The sequence below is a fragment of the Chamaea fasciata genome, unplaced genomic scaffold (genome assembly GCF_029207755.1).
Source record: "Chamaea fasciata isolate MVZ Bird 193981 ecotype frontalis unplaced genomic scaffold, bChaFas1.0.hap1 SCAF_19, whole genome shotgun sequence".
Classification (NCBI taxonomy): Eukaryota; Metazoa; Chordata; class Aves; order Passeriformes; family Sylviidae; genus Chamaea; species Chamaea fasciata.
In genome coordinates this window covers 3303845-3319157 of record NW_027094104.1, presented here as the reverse complement: position 1 = coordinate 3319157, position 15313 = coordinate 3303845, and the positions used below count along the sequence as shown (strand labels likewise).

The 15313-nt window shown below is 43.9% G+C and overlaps 1 protein-coding gene across 1 annotated transcript in view; it reads right to left on the bottom strand.

Annotated features, from left to right (window-relative positions):
• Positions 1–3091: 3091 nt before the first annotated feature.
• CEP112 (centrosomal protein 112) overlaps positions 3092–15313 on the bottom strand; it is a 156904-nt gene continuing 144682 nt past the window's right edge. Inside the window, exons 25-27 of the mRNA XM_066200306.1 lie at positions 6761–6862; positions 4381–4440; positions 3092–3504 (exon numbers count right to left, since the gene is read on the bottom strand). Of these exons, the coding sequence (XP_066056403.1) occupies positions 3475–3504; positions 4381–4440; positions 6761–6862 (192 nt within the window). The 3' untranslated portion in view covers positions 3092–3474. The remainder of the gene's footprint in view (positions 3505–4380; positions 4441–6760; positions 6863–15313) is intronic.

Here is a 15313-nt window from a genome sequence, read left to right as displayed (position 1 = left end):
TGAAAAGAGATTGGGATTAGGGATGGCAGAACAAGGGCACGACACAGTCTCCACTCTTTTTGTTCCCTGGTTCTCTGTCAGTGAAGGAGAGACCAATTGTGGCAGCCAATGGTAAATAAATGATATTTTATCCAGGGGTTTGCCTTATTTACATTATGACAAATGCCAGATAACACCACAGAGCAGCTCAATCGCTGTGTCAAAGTGCTGCAAACTGCTCCCACATGCAGCACACTCCCTCTTTCTCTCACACAACACACATTTTTGCAGGATCAGACCCTCATTCAGTTCTTTCAATGCTTTTTCACAATTTTTTTTTCCAGTTTAGGGAGGAAAAAGTTTTATTTAATTATCATCTTTTTTTTTTTTTTGTGGTTTGAATTGACCAACTGCATGTCTTCCCCTGGCTTTATCAAAGAAGCCACCAGTACCAGAGCACATCTAATTTTAAGAGGGCTTTAGTAGGCAGACTTAAAATTGATCATGCATTTTAGTTTCAGTAACTTGCAATTTCTGCACGCTTTGATAGTGCACTTTAAAGAACAAGTCTTTAATGACAAAGGCTTAAAGGAAATGACCTTTCTGAAGAAAATATCAAAGCTTGGAAAAGATAGCTCCTTGGAATAAAAAAGGCTGAATTAAAATGACCTTGTGTTCTGAAACTTCTTCATACAATATCTGACGTCTTACTTTTCCTTTGTACCCTCCAAATAGGACCGAGTATCTTTTAGCAGTGTGGTGCCTCCAGTCCATTCTGTGATTTGGGGAGGACTTGCAGTGCATTAAGAGAATTAAAATTAAAAAAAATCAGATTCTATAGAGATTCTCTATCAAGACCCCTCAGCATCAGGATCAAAGCTGTGCGTGTTTTCCAGAAAATTCAATAAATATTTTCCTCTAATCACTATATATATATTATTTTTTTTCTTTTTCTGAGCAGCAAAATCATTTCTCAGTTTGAAACCACCACAGTCAGGAGGGATTTGGGCAAGCACCAGGAGTACCTGCTGTCCCCAGCACAATTACAGCTCTGTTACAGACGCAAGCAGAAGGAGGGACCTTGTATCCCTTTCCTTCCAGCTGGGCCAAAAAGGAGCATTTTTGTTCCATGTAACACAAGAACTGTGAGTGGCACTGAAATAAAGTGTCACCTTGAAAAGGGTCACCTCCCTTGGTGCTGGTGAAAAATGTTACAGTGACTTTTGGGGGGTGGTTTATAGAGGGTGAAGCAATCTTGTCTCATGGAGCAAAATCAGTGAATTAAATAAATACAAAACAGAAACAAGGTTGTAACCACACTAAGGTTGGTTTGGCCAAAGCTTGTTTAGGGACAGCAAGGCCAACTCCTGGCAGCTTGCAATTCCTTACCAAGTGGGGGAAAGAGAGGCAGAAAGCAAGAAATAACTATGAAAATCTTTCGAATCCTTCAGTTTGGACTCTAATTCTTACTTGTTAGAAAAATGATCACAGCAATGTTAACAACTACAAGAGAATTCCACCCAAACTCACATTTAACTTCTTACAAGGTTCATAAGCAGCTTCCAAGTGGTCCTCAAGCTGTAGCTGATGCTGGGGAGAGTTTCTCAAGAGTTCTGAAACCCTCTGATTGACCAACATCCACTTTTCTAAAACTGCTTTATGACCATCAGTGACATCAGCAACCCAGTTCCACCAAAAAGAAGGAAATTCAGGAATTCAAGTAGCAAGAAGAGTGTCCATGTGCTTCCTTGTGGATGTACACCCTTTCCTGCTGTCAAAAAGCACTCAACCCACTCAGATTTAACAGAAAATCACAAGTGGAGAAGCAGAATCAAAGATGCCTCACTTCCCTACGGCATGAGAGGAGTTGTCACTGTCCCCACCTCTGCCCTTTGGACACGGGGCCATGCCCAGCGGGTCCATCCTAGCACCCACAGCCTGTTCCTCCTGCAGAGCCCAGCCAGCACTGCCCTGCACCTTTCAGGGTACAAACATCTGACTGCCCACAGTCAGCTCAATGCATCCCAACAATTCCTGCTCCTACATCTCCCGTTCCCCCAGGCGAGGCTTTGCGGCACCTGCCACAGCACCTCTTCCTTTATCAGAGGAGCCTTATCTGTAATTAGAAGAATCACTTGTTGATTCAAGGAAGGTGGAAAACCTGCCCAGGCCCTGACTGGGCTGACAACCAAAGCAGCCAGAGCCGGAGCCGGGGTTTGGCACGGAGCGCGCCGGCGCTGCCAGGAGGAGGGGTGGATGGAGCCAGCCTGCCAAAGCCTCTCCTCCTTGATCTCGGTGCCAGCTGCAGATAAGAGCCCAGCTGGTGAGCTGGGACTTGGCGGCGCAGCCGCCTCCACCACGGCACCCCAGGGAGCGGGAGCCGCCAAATTCCGCCCGAGCTGCGGCACGGGAGTGCTGGTGACACCGTGGTGAGGCAGGAGAGGTGGCCATCCCTACCAGCAGGGTCTCGCTGGTGCTGCCTGCCAGGGCCACAGCTGGACTTGGAACAGGAATTTCTGGCCCCTTCTCATGCACTGTGCCTTGATCCCAACACCACCGGCAGGCCGGTGCCCAGGAAAACCAAAGCCATTCCCGTGCTCGGCAGCTCTAAAAGCACACATTCCAAATGTCCCAATGGATGGCCGTGGAGATAGCAGCACTGCCCATGGCTGGGAAGCAGGGCCAGCTCTGAGGGCTGACCAGGTCCTTCAGCTTCCCATTGCCCCTCAAACCTCACGCCAGAAAACCCTCTGGAATCTGCTCAGGCTTCCCGGGATTGTCGCGGAGAGCCGGCACACGCCCACGTGGCGCCAAGGCCGTATCACTCACGACTTTTCCAACAACACCCATGGCTGTGTTATCAGCCATGAGGAAGGAATTCCCTGTGCCCACAGTATCCAACCCCACCGACGGCCAGAGCTGCCTGCAGTGCCACCACGGTGCTCTTATCCTTGTGCCAAATAATCCCTTGAAACGCAGCACACATTCCCACTTTACAAAGCCACACAAAACTCCCCCGGCTACTGAGGTGAGTGAGATGCTCAAGCAGGACAATAATGTCAAAACAAAAAGATAAGAAAATAATAATATTTTAATATTATGTAAACACTTGGACGCAGAACAATGTCAAAATATGTTAAAATATCTGGGACAACGATAATAATAATAATAATAGAAAATGGGCTTTTCTTCATGATTAAGAGTGAATAAAATGGTATTGGGAAGGAGTAACAAAAATATTAGTAGAGCGAAAAGTCTACTTGCTCGGTAAGCAAGCTCAGTGTGGCGCCAAACTGTGTATCAAAAGCATAGATCTGTAATAAAATAACGATAAAAAAATAATGGACGGAAGATACAACAAAATCCATGCCGCATGACTATGAATATGTTTTCATGAAGTTCATGTTTTTGTGCTAACAAAAGAACCACTCATATTTGCATTAGAATTTATGAGAGCTAAATCTTCAAACCTATTCAAAGCAGTCCATTTGGCAATCACAGAGATCCCGCCGATCCATCAGTTACCTGCAAAGGAAGAGATTTTTGTCAGTTATACCTCATAATTTTATTATAAAAAACACAACAGGCTGAAAGCAGGGCTGGGTCCAATGGGCAGTGAGTCTGGAGCTTTCTACTTATCTAACAAAGTTACCTATACTGGACTTATTACCAAGGACCTATGACATTTTCAGTTTCCAGTTAGCTTTAGCTAATTCTTGTTAACAAAGAATTTAAGATTAATATTTTCAAACAACTCCCACACTACTAACTTTCTCACAGTCGCTTAAATATCTCACAAGTGCTGACACTATTTTTACGAGCGCACATTCTTAGCTGCAGAAACCCTCATGTGAGATATGAAACACCATCAATGTCTATAAATACAGCAAAGATGGAGTGGCTTTCCTAGGAAGTTTCCTTGTACTCACCTCTCCACGTGAATCACTTACTCTAAAGGCACAGCCAGGCTTTTTATGGCTGCAGCACTTGCCATAATTTATATTGGAGGGTGTAAACGTCTCAAAGGGGGGGAAAAAACAACCTCAGGCTCGTGGAGATCCGGTCCTTTGAAGATGTGATCTGTAATATTCTGCCTTGCATCATTGTTTTGTATCTTTAAAGGAGGTGGCATCACCGCAGAGCCGCAGCTGTGCAGGAGCCGCCGCCTCATCCTCGACGTGCAGGCAAAGCCCAGACTTGCCAAGCACCTGCAGCTTCTCTAATCTCGCTCTAGCAGTACTGACTAAGCACTGGGGAAAACTTCTCAGATGCTTGTTTACCGAGAAAAAGGAGCTTCTAAAACTGCACCCATGTCGGAGGGTTTGAATTAAGCCATAAAACTTCAAGACCTGGGACCCACAGGTGTGAAATGGAGCAAGTTGATCAAAGATAATCCCGTACTTTTTTGGCGTGGCAGGCGTTCAGGTCTTCCTGGAGGAGTCTTTTCTGCAGAAAATTTACCTATAAAATACATCCCATATGAAAACAGGGTACAAAATTCCAATTAATATATTCGCGCTCATTTCATAAAAGGAATTTTTCTGGTCTTTCCTGCCTAAATAAAATGCAGTGACACTTCAGCTGAGTAGAAGAATTAATATTTAATAGAAGACTGTTCTCTTGGCTGCCTTGGCTCTGCTCTGCCTGTGCACTCTCTACTCCTTCAGGAACAGAGTCAAACCTGTTGTTACACCCAGCTGGTGGCACCATCTGGGCTGTGCAAGGGCTTGGGAGCTCCCGTTCTCCTGGCAGCTCCCATGGGATTCCTGTGCTCTGATCCCTGCTCTTTTTGCTCTTGTGATGAAGGTACTCAACTGTTCCCCAAGTGTATGAGAATTAATGCTCATTAACACACTGCATCCCCTGTTGGCCATCTCACCAGGAGCAGACAATCAGGCAGCAAATCCTTTATATTTAGCAACATGTTTAGAAAACTTCACCCAAGGCTCAAGTATTTTCTTTTCCTGCTGTTTATTTTTATCCCCGCGCGGTGCTTTTACCCAGCCTATCCTCTTCATCCTCCTCCAACAATAAATAATCCTGACAGGTGCAGGGATTCCAGTGCCCTTCTTGTCTGATGCTTTTGAACAGGAATTTCAACAATTTTCAAAGAGCAGGACACCTGTGCTTCAGAGAGAGCCCAGCTCCCCGAGCGGTCTCCGACGCCAGCGTGTGTGGAAAGGCAGCCAGCAGCGATGGATTTCTGGGAGAGCACCCAGGTTCTCATGTGTGGAGTTACTTTTGCTCCTTTTGAAACGCTGCTGCTGCTTACAGAAGCTCTGCAGGTGGATATCAGATTCTGCTTTTTTATTTTTTCAACTCATTAAAAGGTGTGGTATTCTTGTATTAGCTCAGAGTGATGCTTCCTACCAGGCAGTGCTGAGAGTCTTTTTAGGAGTCTTTAAAAATAGCTTTTTACTATCAACTGGAAATAGATCTCCCCAGTAGACCCTTAACTCTTTATTTCCCACAACTATTTAAATGAGAAAGAGCATCACTTCCATTAGGGATCCCTTGAGGGGAAAGCAGAACGTTTACAACCAGGGTGCTGAAGTTGTGTCACTCCTTGCACATAGAAATGTTGAGTTTCCACTGTGAAAATTTCCTACTTCCATTGAAGGGGAAGTGTCTCATGCAGAGCAAAATATGCTATGGAAAAAAACTCTTATGCATTGCAAAGAGAAAATAAGGGGGGAAAACTCCAAAAACATGAAATTACCAATCATCTCCAGAGAGAAGATCTTCTCCAGAGAGAAGGTTGCCTAAGAAAGAGAAATGAGCAATAATTTCTTGAAAAATGGTCCTGAAAACTGGCACAAGGACATGATGATAATGGGCCTAAACTTGGACTCCAGGTACAAGGCTCAGGGCAGCTCTGAGCCACCAGCTTGGCACTGTCCTTGTCCTGGTTGTTCCCTTCAGCCAGGACAGATCCCAGATCCCAGTCCTTCCCAGCTCGGTTTCATGCACAGTCCTGCAAGCACTGGTGGCATTTTCCTTGGATTCCCATTATTCCACAGCTATGATCACTCTTCTCTATGGCTATTTATCCTTCCTCATTGGAGTTCAGGCAATGGTGACATATGGTTTTCTTCCAGCTCCCAATACACTGAATGGAAAAGTCCCAAATAACTTCTGTGGGAACCATGAGTGAGAAACGCACCCAATTAATCAGCAGTTCCCTATTTCCAACGACATTTGGATATTCCTATTAGGAAATTTAACAGTTCATAGAAATCATACTGATTCTACACTAACCTAGAAGAACAGGTGGTTAGCAATATTCAAGACAAAACATTACAGAACCTCTTTATATAGGAAAATGTAGAAATACCACAATGATCATTTAGACAAATATCTTTAAAAAATACCCAAGTTGCTTTATTATATAGGCTGGAAAGAAAATAAGATCATTTCTAATCCTCTTCTTTGCCCTTTATAGGCAGCGTTTAAATGATTCCTTCAGGAGAAACAGTGTAAGGAAGATGAAAGATAACTGTGAGCTGTATCTGAAAGGCTGAGGAAAAACCCCTAATATTGAATAAAGCACAGCTTTTCCTGGAAGAAAAGTCTGGGATCAAAAAATACAATATGGCAGCTCTCAAGACTGGAGGAGAAAAGTTTTGTGAAATATGACACTCAGTGAGAAGCATGTGAGTGCTGCCATAATTTGGTTTTGACACTTCCTCAGTATTTTTGGCCAAACTTCAGATGGTCATAACCTCCTGTCAAGAAGAGATGGCTTTTATCCAGCCCAAAATGCTGAAGAATAAGAATTTACCTGAGATTTTAAAGATGAAATCGTGTCTTCAAGTTCTTTTCTGGAAGATGCTGGCAACAGCCCGCTGACTATTTTTTCATATTCTTCTCGCAGAGTAATCAACTGTAACAGAACAAAGAGACATTTATGTAGAGATGGCTGCTCTTAAGATGCTGTAAATTTTTTTGCTTCTTTTGCCCAAATTGGAGGTCAAATAAACACAGAATTAATTGTGCTATCAAAAGGGAGAGGGAAGGTGAGAGAAGAAAGATCAACGAAGGCCTGTAAAGAACGAAAGAGGTAAAAGAGACAACGATAGGCAAAAGGAAACATAGGAATAAAAATATATATGGAGAGGGAAAAAAAAGAGAAAAGAATATGGTCTGAAGAAGCAATCATTCTTAAATCCATCTAAACTGAGCATTTGCACAGACACACCTTGCAAATTGACAGTCAGAAGTTTTCTGTTTGTTTCTGGTGGGATCTGAACCAGGTCATTGGGGTGACATTTGTCCCCTGTTCCCTTGGACAAGGTGAGTTACTGCTTTCCAAGATATATTTTACAAAATTTCTCAACTCCTAGGCGCTTTTGTGGACTTTTTATTATTATTCTTCATCCTGCAACTATTTTTCATTGCACTTTGTGTCTTCCTCAGCTTCATGGAGAACTTCCAATGAGTAAATCCGAACATCTTAGACCCCAAAACGAGGGGCTTGAATAGGGGGAAACTTTCATCTGCAACTTTATTTAATAGCTGCTGAGTAAACAGGAGTTACAGAGCAGAGTTACATGAAGAGAGATCAGATGGAAGGGTTGTGCTTCTTATCTCTCCAGAGTGGTTGGATTTGATGAGTTTTGACCTGAGATAATTTGGGGAGTGTGGTTCAGGTCAGCCCATCACGTTTCTACTTGGCTGAATCAGGGTCTCAGATCTGTACTTAACTCCCAAACGGATTAACTGCTTAATTCAAATTAAACAAGGACTTTGGTGTTTTTCTGGATTAGCAGCTGAATATGTAAATAAAGGATCAAAGGGCTTCAATATCAGATTAAGCCATAAAATATCTCAAAACTTTAAAATGAAGTATTTTTTTTGTTTTCCCCAACACCATTTGGTGCTGGCTTTTCCTTCTCAAATGGCTGAAATCCACCACTGCAACCACAAATCCAACCCTCAGCCTCACACCTGAAGAAGCCACGAGCTCCAAATCCCAACTCCCAGAGCTCCCAAAGTTTCCACACGTGAGAACCCGAGGCCGAGTTCATCCCGGCACCATCCCATGGGAAAAGCAGCTCTCGCCAGAATCTGCATTATGCAGCGTGCAATTATCAATACAAAAGGAATAAAACAATCTGATGAAACGTTAGGAAAATTCTCCCTCTGAGTCACCCCGACAGGCAGGAGGAATCGCCAAATCTCTATGCAAATGGGCAATTAGAGGCTTTCCTTGGGAACTACAAGGAAGTGATGCCATTATGCAAATCTGAAGGGGAAAAAAAAAATAAAGAGAGAGGTGAGACAGGAAACCTCGTTTGAACTCCGCTTGTGTAGAAGCCAGCGATCAAAATTTATGTTTTTGAGAGCTACACCAGTAAATTCATGCTACTATTTCTATCAAGGCTTCCAAAGTTATGCATAAGTCGTCTGCCAGGATAAATATTTTCTGAGCCAACAGCTCATTTGGGTGGAGACCTTGATAGAGCAGAAACATATATTTCAGTTGATTCAACATGTTCCATTTATTCCTGGTGAGACGAGACCAGAAACAGGCAGCCAGAGCAGCAAAAGGCTTTTATTTCCTAAATTTTGATTAATAACCATCTATTTAATGGGTAAGAGGATCTGGATGATCACCTGGCCAATATGCAGACGCAACAGAAGTTTTAATACAGCTCTGTGAGGGAAATAATAATTTTCTAATTGCGCAAGAGTTTTCTTGCAACCAGGTCACTGGTTTTAACAGTTTAATCTGCACTTCGCCTCTAAATAAGTGCTTTCACAATGCTGGGAACATTAGTTATTAACTTTGCAGAGGAGCAGAGGATCGTTCCCTTTTGACAAAGGCGTTTCTCAGAAAGCCAGGAAGAAATATTGTATTGGGCTTTAAAGTATGGAGATATCTTACAGGGTCAGCTGAGAAGGGACAGAGAAAATGAGAAGCAAGCCCCGGTAGCTGCAGTTTGGCTTGGGGGCTGATCCCTTACTCTGTTTCAGAGACAAGACATGCACTTCTGTTTTGCAGCGAAACTCGTTCTTTTGGGTGCAATTCCAATTTGTTTGAGCAGACAAAACATGCTACTTTCAGCTCTGCTCACTGCTAATTGCATCACAATAAGATGAAAATAAGTGCCCAGCTGTTTCCTGCCGTGTTATGGTAAACAACCTGCTGGTACTTTTGGCTGAAGTCACTATCAAGGTTTATTGACCCGAGAGATTAAAATAGTGCATGGAAAAATCTAAATCACTTCTTCAAACTGAAAAATAACATCTAGTGGCCTAACGGGTACTCATTTTAATGGCAGAAGGTTTTTATTTTTTAACACTTATTTTTTACCAACGAAAGCTATGTCTGCAGGGATAGGGGTTTTTTTGTGCCTTAAAGGCTTTTTTGTTCTTTTATAGCCTCGAGCTGCCTCCCTAGGATCCACAAATACTGTGTCTCCTCTTGCACACTTGAGGGATGTTTAAAATTGCAATTCTTCATCCCTCAGGAGGGCTTTAGTCAGCTGGATGAGGATGGCTCTATTTCATTTACTTGTGTTCGTTTTACTTTGGTCCTGAGAAAGCTTTTTTTTTTTTTTTTTTTTTTGAAAATTCATTTTGGTGAGCTGATTTAGTCCATGAACCCCCAGGAAGGTTTTATAGCTTTTAATATTAAGCTGCCACACTGGTCTTTGTTTATTCAGGTTGGTGGCTGATATATGAGGTTTGGAGTTCGACCATCAATCATCTTTAGTGTCAGCAGAAAGCTGAAGCTGCCACACGTAACTCATGTGTGCTTGGTCATGTGGTAAATCAGTAAAAAAAGAAGAGATAAATAGTGACACAATTATATAAAGTGATGCAAAAAGCCGGGGACTTGGAATTTCACAGAGTGCGCTGAAATTGTGTCAAGCATTGACCATTCTCAAAGAGGGAAAAGTTGGGTTTGATGCCCTGAAGAGAAATATCCAAACCTGAGCTTCCCAAACCAACCAACCCAGTGCTTATCAGCAGAATCAGAGAATTGTTTAGGTTGGAAAAAGCCTTTAAGATCAAGTCCAGCCATGAACCAGCCCTGCCAGGGTCCCTCAGCACCATGTCCACACACCTCAGCAATCCCTCCAGGGATGGTGGCAACCACTTCCCTGGGCTCTACTGCAAAATCAGCTTCAATTTCACCCCTCCCACGAGACTTGTGCTGGCACAGCTCAGTTCTGCAGGACTCATCTTCTCTACAAAGCTCAGAGGGATGTTTGGGGGCTGGATTAGGAGCAGGTGGGAGCACAGGAACATGCTCCACTGGCTCCTTGCTGTGCTCCAGTCTCTCCCCTTCCTTTCTGGAAGAAACAATCCGAGCATATCTAGGAGAAATGCGACGTCTTCAAGGTGACCTGATGAATTTTAGCCATGTTCTACCACCAGCCTGCAAAGCACAGGCTGTTCTGTGTCCCTTCCATGCCCTCCACCAGATCCTGCTCAGGTTCCCAACACCCAGCTCTTCCCTCCTTACATCCCACAGCTCTGTGACGCTGAGTTCCTGCCCGGTGCCAAATACCCATCTCATAAGAACCAAAAAATCCAAAATTCAAAAACCCCAAACAAATACAATCTTCTCCAGACCTTCCAGCTGTAAATGACTTTATCTGAACCAGGGGAGCACAAGGAAACTGCGAAAGAAACTCTGAAGTAAATGAAGGGACCACAGAAAGTTCAAATTCTTTTAAAAAAAATCTTGTCTTGAAGGGCATGAAGTTAATTTTGTGTTTATGTCAGATAAGAATCAAAAGATAGTTGCCTTAACCAGGGTGTTGTGGCTTTTTTAGTATCTTAATTTCTGCCTGTCTATAATATTTATGCAGGATTATGTGTGCCAGGGAATACTAGGATAGTGACCAAAAGGCATAATTAGGATCTTTTAGTTGTTATGAAATTTTCTCCATGTTTCAGGGTGAATAACATAAGAAAAGTAATTGTCTCTCTTAAATCCTTTCCTATACCAACAGTTGTGTGCTGTAATGCCGTTTAAAAGAAAAAACCTCTTTAAAAAGGTTATGGATCTGCTCTGCAAGATCTCTGAATGGAGACAAGAAAGATCTGCTGCAATAAATCTGAAGAGAGGTGAGCGTTCCAAAAAGTTAAAATAACCCCTTCAGTCTTAGGGAGATCATTTAATCTCAGCATAAAGTCTCCTGCTTCTAAATGAAAGTGGTAATAATAATTACAATAACAACAACAACAATAATAATAATAATGCTGCATAGGTCAGCTTCCTTCAGGTGAAGACTGCTGAAGGAATTTTCTGAAAGCACTGGGAAAAGAGCAAGCGAAGGACAAAATATTACAATGCCATCCCAATTAAAAATCACCTCCTAATCAACAGAAGAAAACAATCAAAAGAACACACCAAAAAATAAAAAACCAAAACCAACCAAACACGCAAAGAATGATTAATCGCTTGTTGTTTGTGTTCTCCCTAATTGCAGGGACTCCTCCTTTGCCTCTCAGCACTCCTGAAGTGTAAGTGAGCACAGCTCCACTCCTACAAAACCTCTGTGGGTCCAGATGTGCCCCTTCCTCCCACAGCTGGCCTGGGGCGCCCTGAGCAATGTCCCCGACCCAGGAACAAACCAACCAAAATTGGCAATTTCCTTAAATTTCAGATCCCTCCGGCCTCTGTTGAAAGGGAACATTTAACTGGAGCTTGAAATCCTCTGAAATGATTTTTCCTAATGAAGAATCCAATGATGTATCAGTTGTTTCAGTGAAGATCAGGGTCTGAACATTTGTCTTTTCAGAGGATCACCAACCACGAATATCGGCCGCTTCTGAGTCCACACGCTCTCTGGTTTCAGGCAGAGGGAATTCTGACTCTCACTGTGCAAGGGCCATTGAAATATGGTTCTCCCAGATTCGGAGGAACAGCGTGCAACTCGATACAAATGTTCTCGAGTTCTTAAGGAAAGTAATGAACGCCATAAATCGGATTTGGCTCAGCTGAAAACAGCCACTGGGCGAGATCAGCTGAGCAAGTTATTTTGTCAAGTGAACACCATGTTGTTCTCCACTGAGAAAATCCTGCTGGAGCACCTCCCCTGTCCTGACAGTTCCAATAAAAGATAAATTGGTGGCACAGCCGTCCCCTTTGTGTGTCTGTCTGTAGGCAGTAACCCATCCCGGCATCCAAGACATTTTTGCCTTGTTGTTTTACTGACCCACAGGCACTCCAGCCCTGCTGAGCTCCTCTCTGGGCACTGAGTTTGCTGCTCCAGGTCATTTTTTTTTTCCTTTTCCCAACCTGCATCCAAGTGGCCTTATTACTTTGGTGGTTTGTGTTTCCATCTCTCTTTTCTTGAACAAGATCTCCCACCTGGAAAATCTTCTGGTTGTAGTTAAGCAATCTGAGTCCATATAATTCATAGCTGCAAAAGAAGCTTTTTGGGAAAAAAAAAAAAAAAACACCCACCAGTGGGCTGCATATGGCAAGAACAGCATTCCTGGGACTACACAACTTGGAGAAGAATAAAAGCTTTCACTGTCAACACCACGGAACAACCAGGAATGTTGTGGCTAGAAAATTCACGCTGTTCACTCAGCCTCCCCCTCTCCAGGGCTCTGCTATTGTTCCAGCTGGGATTTGGAGGATCCCGGATTTATTTTCTTCTCCTTCCAGATGACTCATGGCAGATGCCATCTTTGTTCCCCCAGCACTCTTCCCCTCAGCTCCTGTCCCTGCTGTCCCTTTGCTGGCCCAGGAGGTTGGGATTGCAGCAGGAGGGCTGTCCCCTCCACGGGGTGAGGGGGACACGGGGGGAGACCCCACTGACACCCCCTGGTCCAGAGGAACCAAACCCAAACCAGGCCAGCTGCTCCCCAGTGCTGCTGGACCAAAGCTGAGATCACGGAATCACAGAATACTCTGGGCTGGAAGGGACCCACAAGGATATTCAGGTCCAGCACACGGGGTTCATTTCTGCCTCTGGCCATTCCTAATGCGCTATCAGGATAATTGAGTCTGAAATGAAGCTCTGAGCATCTCTGACACCACTGCTGGAACACATTTATGTGCTTCAGTTTTACATTCCAGCCCGTGTCGCCTTGCACACAATCCCTCCCATCCGGGGTGGCTCAGAGGGAGAGGCTTCAGTGCCTGGTTCAGGAGGTGCCCGGTGCTCCCCAAGGCCAGCGAGGGCTGGCAGAGCTCAGCTGCAGCAGGATCAGGATCTGCAATTTCACACCCGCCGTGTGAACAAGCAAAGCGCTGTAGGTAATAATCAGAAGCTACTTTTACGACCACCATTTCCAAGATCAAAAACCCAACCGGGGTCTCGACTGGAAAAGCAGCTGCCAGGCTTGCAGAGCCTCAGGGTTGGGCAAGGATGGGCAGTGCAGGAGAAGCACGGCTGCATGATGGAATTCCCATGGATGGCATTTGGTGCTGATTAAGCTGACAACAAAATAGTACCTTAGAATTTACAGGAAGGTAAAGATGCCCATAAAGTTGGTCTTTCCCAGTCCTTTTTAGTTCCATCAACTAGAGAAAGAGACTGGGACAGTTCCCTAATTGAACAGGCATTTCTGGGAGCACAAGTGGAGATGAGGTTTTGCTGCTCTGTTCTTCTGTCATCCACTGGCTCCTCCAGACATTCCATTCCCATTCCCTTTTAATTCCCTGCATCAAGCACCAGTATCACTGTTCCTTGTAGCCCTATTTTAACAGCTTCTGAAAGAGCAAAGTTCCCTTCATGGACAATCTATAATCTAACCACAGATGCTCTAACATGAGGTACTGCCCTCTTAAAAGGACAATCTCTCTCAATCACTATTATTTAAGACAAAGAGCAAGAAAAGTGAAATTTTAAAACACTCTCTAATTCCTGCACACTGCCATATGCTTCTATTTCCCTTTTTTAACTATTTGTCCTGTCCTTTCTGTTTGCTGTTTTTCTCCAGCTGGCCACCAAGCTCCAATAATTCATGCTGTTCTGTTCAGGAGGTGTATATTTGTGTATTTTCCAGTTGTGTCTGATTACCAAAGCGAACATTTGATCACTGACTTCCACACATGCACCACTATCCTCGACTCTTTTCCCTCTGACAGTTGCACAGTTGGTGAGAGCCTCCTCTCCTGCAGTTCCTGCCATATGGAGCTCCTGGGAACTTTTAACTCCATTGATTTCCAGCTCTTTTCAAATCCCACCTGCAAAGCTGTTTTTCTGTGCTTGAATCGCAGGTTCTATCTCCTCCTGCTAATCTGAAACCGCATGCTATACAGAATAATTCACTCTATTCGTTGTAATTCTCTTTCCTTTTCACAGCTCGCCATTAAAGGAAATGATACACAAATATAAAATGTGGCAAATGCAAAATCGTGATTTATCCTGACTGATTTATCTCAGTCTTAATTAAAAACTGAGGGGTGTTTTTGTAGCAAAGTGATTAATGAATATATCAATGGATTTGAGCATAAGGTAGACACCTACTAAGACAAAAAGTGGTAGAATTGGACTCCAAATAATGTCTGTGGTCATTTATGGTACCTAAAGTCCACAGTGCCCCATCCCTGGAAGAGTTCAAGATTGGGCTTGGAGCAAGCTGGTCTATGGAAGGTGTCCCTGCCCAGGGCAGGGGGTGGCACTGGGTAATCTTTAAGGTCCCTTCCAACCCAAACAAAACTCCATGAAATCAACATTGCCATAAACCAATGGGGCACCTATATCCATGAAAGGTGCCTGATAGAGACAGAACCAGGATCAGAGTGACTCCTGCCCACCAGTCTCTACTGGGAAGGCTGAAAAGAGACCCAGAACCCCCTGAGAACTGGATGCTGTGGTCCGTGTGTGCCAAACAGCCCGAGCAGTGCTCCCACTCCCACTGCAATCTTCACTGCTTCTCTGTGGCTCTCCAACATCTTCTTTTTAATAAAAAAGACTTTAAATTTGAAATGTTCTCACCACAAGAGCAGTGCTCCCACTCCCACTGGATTCTTCACTGCTTCTCTGTGGCTCTCCAACATCTTCTTTTTAATAAAAAAGACTTTAAATTTGAAATGTTCTCACCACAAGTGGTTAGAAAAGAAATCCTCTATTGTGCAGATGTGGAACCATCGGATTTTCAGCCTGTGGGGAGCTATGTCCCTCTGCCTGTTGGCCCCCAGCATTTTTCACAAGGTTTTATGGTAGGAAAACAGCTGAAACACACAGGTCCCTCCTGATCCAGTGCTGGGGGTGTCAGCAGAGCACTGGATGGAGGAGATAACACAAGGTCCCTCCTCAGCCACAGAGAACTGCACAAAAACACTCTTCAAATCCATCCATCCCTGCTGGACACAGGCACAAACTGCAGGAACTATTTTAACGTGACAGTATTTGGT